General features: G+C 42.6%; 1 protein-coding gene across 1 annotated transcript in view; it reads left to right on the top strand.

The window, feature by feature from the left end:
• LOC138979942 (uncharacterized) overlaps positions 1-5,000 on the top strand; it is a 34,351-nt gene that overhangs the window by 4,532 nt on the left and 24,819 nt on the right. The window contains exons 3-5 of the mRNA XM_070352710.1: positions 1,115-1,249; positions 3,081-3,194; positions 4,180-4,320. Coding sequence (XP_070208811.1) covers positions 1,115-1,249; positions 3,081-3,194; positions 4,180-4,320 — 390 coding nt within the window. The remainder of the gene's footprint in view (positions 1-1,114; positions 1,250-3,080; positions 3,195-4,179; positions 4,321-5,000) is intronic.

Below are 5,000 nucleotides of genomic sequence, written 5' to 3'. Positions count from 1 at the left end.
GAACGGGAACATCCTGGCTGCTTTCTGTCGAGCGTGAGACATTTTCAAAGAATTTATTTTCGTAGACTTGTTCCGTTAACAACAACGGCGCCTCGTTTTTGCGCTAGACCTAACTTTTAAAATCTAAATAATAAATTGACAGCTTGTTACACAAACATTCTTTAATCATAAAAGAATTCGTTTTTTTATCAAGACAAGATCAGAACAATTCGAAGTTGTGAAAGTTTAAAAAAAGAAAAGCCCGGAAGCAGGGTCACGCAAGGGTCGTAGCAGACGACGGCCGGTTTATCAGTGCAAATCGCCGTTCCTCTCAACAGTCAAAAGCCATCGCTAGAGTTCTTGTGAACCACAGCCGTTGTTTCGTGCATAAAAAAAACGTGCTATTGTAGATAAGCTCACGTCGAGTCGCATTCAAATGACTAACTATGACGACTGCATTGTGAAAAGGGAAAACTGGATCACACGGGTTCACGATGGCTCAGGGGTAAGATAAACCACGCAAAAATAAATTCTTTGAAAATTGTTCGCTCTTTACGGAGGGCACCTAGGATGTTCTCAATTGGTGAGTGTTTAAATGAAATGGTGTTTGTACTGTGTGTAAAAGCCTGACCGTATCTGTGATGGTTTACGGGAGGCTTACTCTGCCTTTAACAGCTTTGTGTTGCATGACCTTGGATGACCTTGACCTTGGGTCAAGGTCACATGTATTTTGGTAGGAAAAATGTGTAAAGCATGTGAGTCGTATGGGCTTTGCCCTTCTTGTTGTGGATTATTTCGCATTTAGGTCCCAGGTAACATGAAGTTTTAATACGATCAATCGGACCTATTATCAAGTTAGTGTAACAACTTTTGAACGAACTGCGCCCAGTAGTTTCCCAGCAATAAGCTGTTAAGTCGAGACAGACAGACACACAATTAAAGTCTGCTAAGCCCAAGTACTAGCGTACTCGGGGATAAAGTGTTGTTATTGTTTATGTCCTGCGCCAATTTCATAGGACTTTGCAAACCATGATCTCCCCTTTCATCGGACGAATTCCCTGCATTGCAACATTCCCGACAGAAAAGGATCTGTGAGGTTAATTTCTGTCTTAAATCTGTTGATCTGTTTATTTAGATCTGTCGAATTCCGTGGACTGCAGCATTCCCGACAGGAAAGAGATCTGTGAGGGCAATTTCTGCACTGAGAATGACAAAGACCTTGCTGAGGGGTTGTGTCCTCATCAATGTGGCTACTGCAATGCCACTGCAGGTGTGTGTGTGTATGTGTGTGTGTGTATGTGTGTGTGTGTGTGTGTGTGTGTGTGTGTGTATGTGAGTGTGCGTGTTTGTGTGTGCAGGGCCGGACTACCGGGGGGGGTTATGGGGGTTGCGCTACCCCCCCCCCCTAGCCTAAACATGTACCTCACTTATTTAAAACATTTTTTATTATTGTTTATTTTATGCCGTTTCATGCAAGGAGCGACCATTTTCCTATCTCAGAATATGACCTACCCATCAGCCGCTTCAGGGGGAACATCCCCCTGGACCACCACTGGCAACCCCCCCCCCTCCTCTTAGAACTCTTAGCCTAGTCCGGCCCTGGTGTGTGTGTGAGTTAGTGTGTGTGTGAGTTAGTGTGTGTGTGAGTTAGTGTGTGTGTGAGTTAGTGTGTGTGTATGTGTGTATGCGCCTTGAATATGTGCGCGATATAAATTTAAAATTAAAATAAAAAAATAAATCCCTGCGCTTAGAACTGTACCCACGGAATACGCGCGATATAAGCCTCATATTGATTGATGTGTGTATGTGTGAATGTGTGTGTGTGTGTGTGTGTCAGTATGTGTGTGTGTGTGTGTGTGTGTGTGTGTATGTGTGTATGTGTGCGTCAGTGTGTGTGTGTGTGTCAGTGTGTGTGTGTGTGTCAGTGTGTGTGTGTGTGTGTGTGTGTCAGTGTGTGTGTGTGTCAGTGTGTGTGTGTGTGTCAGTGTGTGTGCATGTGTGTGCGTGCGTGCGTTTGTGCGTGTGCGTGCGTGCGTGCATGTGTGTGTGTGTGTGTGTGTGTGTGTGTGTGTATGTCTGGGAGTGCGTGTTTGTGCGTGCGTGCGTGTATGTATGTGTCTGTCTGTCTGTCTGTTTTTTGGGGGGAAACAAAAAAGTTATAGGGTCAGGAGAAGAAAAAGTGGCGGTCGGGAAATATCGGAAACATTGACTGATGAAACATTTGTCTTTCCCTTTCTCTCATATCTTTTTTTACATTTAGTCAAGTTTTGACTAAATGTTTTAACATAGAGGGGGGAATCGAGACGAGGGTCGTGGTGTATGTGTGTGTGTGTGTGTGCGTGTGTCTGTGTGTGTGTGTAGATCGATTCAGACTAAACTACTGGACCGATCTTTATGAAATTTGACATGAGAGTTCCTGGGTATGATATCCCCGGACGTTTTTTTCTTTTTTTCGATAAATATCTTTGATGACGTCATATCCGGCTTTTCGTGAAAGTTGAGGCGGCACTGTCACACCCTCATTTTTTAATCAAATTGATTGAAATTTTGGCCAAGCAATCTTCGACGAAGGCCGGACTTCGGTATTGCATTTCAGTTTGGTGGCTTAAAAATTTAATTAATGACTTTGGTCATTAAAAATCTGAAAATTGTACAAATTTTTGTTTTGTTTTATGAAACGATCCAAATTTACGTTCATCTTATTTTTCGTCATTTTCTGATTCCAAACACATATAAATATGTTATATTTGGATTAAAAACAAGCTCTGAAAATTAAAAATATAAAAATTATGATTAAAATTAAATTTCCGAAATCGTTTCAAAAACTATTTCATCTTATTCCTTGTCGGTTCCTGATTCCAAAAACATATAGATATGATATGTTTGGATTAAAAACACGCTCAGAAAGTTAAAACGAAGAGAGGTACAGTGCAAGCGTGCTATGAAGCACAGCGCAACCGCTGCCGCGCCAAACAGGCTCGTCACTTTCACTGCCTTTTGCACTAGCGGCGGACTACGTTCAGTTTCATTCTGTGAGTTCCACAGCTTGACTAAATGTAGTAATTTCGCCTTACGCGACTTGTTAATTCTTCTTTTCTCAGCAACACCGACGTGTAAAGATCACCTGGTCAACGGCTTGCAGTGTAGCGACATCCCTAGTGTGTGCAGCGACTCGTACGGTCAGGAGCTCTGCCCTCTCTACTGCAACCACTGCAGTAAGTATGGGGGAGACCGGTGTGAAAGGATCAAGTGTCCGTCTGTTTGAAAGTCCGGCGGATTTTTATTCCTAGGAAAATGTGTCTCTGGACTTTGTCAGTTTGTGTCCTAGGAACATACGTCCCTGGACTCTATTTCTTAGGAAAAGGTGTCCTATTTCCCAGGCTGGAAATTCCGCACAGGAGCGTTGAGATAGGACACATTTTCCGGACAGTGTCCGCTTTTATTTAGGACTTATTTTCCGGACTGAGAGTGCGCTTTGTTCTCCGCAGTCGAAGTGATAATTGAAGTCATGTTCACATTGTTGCAAGTTTTCTTATTATGTATATGCTTAGGACACACTTACACAAACACACAGACACTCACAGACACACAGACATACACAGACACACACATACACACACACACACAGACACACACAGACACACACAGATACACACACATACTCACACACACACACACACACACACACACACACACACACACACACACACACACATATGTATATCAAAGCGAATGTATGAATTAGCAGGTAGGCCTAGTTTTCCACATCAGAGAATCTGACGTTCTGTCCCCGCACCATCGTTCTTGTGTGTGACAGCAATTTTAAGACTCCCCCAAATTTATATTATTGCTGGCAATGCCAGGTGTTGACATTTGCACGAGTATTAGGCTGTGCACGTTTGGAAAATGATAGAACGTTCTTATTGCTGACATGCCTCCTTCTCTCTTTGATAGCCCTGTATTTCGTGGTGAAAATGCTTTGGACAGCACCTGGACACCGCAAGACTTTAGAAAAATCCTCAACATTTCAACAAAAACAACGGGGGGGGGGGGGGGGGGGGGGGGAGAGAAAATGACTGAAGAGATTGACTGATTGATTGACTGACTCTAGTATTGTGTGTACGAATAAATAAAATATACATGTACAGATAAACTAAATGTTTTGATATCGCTGCACGCGACTTGTTCCCATTCCTCCAGGCCAGCCTCCAGGCTCTGTAGAGTGTAAGGACCACATCACCCACCATCTGTCGTGTGCCGACCTGCCCAGCCTCTGCTCGGACGCCTACTATGGCAAGCGACTCTGTCCAAAGTCGTGCAACTTATGTCACAGCTCTCAGTGTGAGTCATGGCCGACATTAGTTTACAGTGGAAACTCCTTTTACGACCTTCAATGATTCAAGAAACCCAGGCCTTTACAGGGAGGGAGTCTTACAATGGAGGTCTTTTTTTTTTATTAATTAATTTATTTATTTATTTATTTTTTTCGTTTCCTCTATCGTTCTGTTAATTTTTTTATTTTTTTTATAACAACAATTAACAATATCTCATACAATGAATTAAATATAACTTATCGAGTACAGCAAGCTAACTTTTTTTAATGTTTTGTTCTTCGAACACTCACACAAAAATGCTTCTTATCTGTAACTGCCTATTAAAAATACTTTCCAACGGTAAAAACGAATTTGTTTTTTTATATATACTAACGCACATCTTTCCGATTAAGATAATGTGGTTCAATTTATACATAGTTGCCTTTTTCACCATTACAAAATGCATACCAGGAGGTCATTTTACATAGGCTATTAACAGAACATCTCAGAAAGGAGGGTCTTAAAAAGGGGGTTGATTGTACCTTTTGATGAATTTTGACGAGTCAGTTCTGAATCGTACCGGCACGGTTGGCCTAGTGGTAAGGCGTCCGCCCCGTGATCGGGAGGTCGTGGGTTCGAACCCCGGCCGAGTCATACCTAAGACTTTAAAATGGGCAATCTAGTGGCTGCTCCGCCTGGCGTCTGGCA

Source organism: Littorina saxatilis, linkage group LG11 (assembly GCF_037325665.1).
Source record: "Littorina saxatilis isolate snail1 linkage group LG11, US_GU_Lsax_2.0, whole genome shotgun sequence".
Classification (NCBI taxonomy): domain Eukaryota; kingdom Metazoa; phylum Mollusca; class Gastropoda; order Littorinimorpha; family Littorinidae; genus Littorina; species Littorina saxatilis.
The sequence above is the reverse complement of the archived record's forward strand: the minus strand, read 5'-3'. Positions and strand labels throughout refer to the sequence as shown.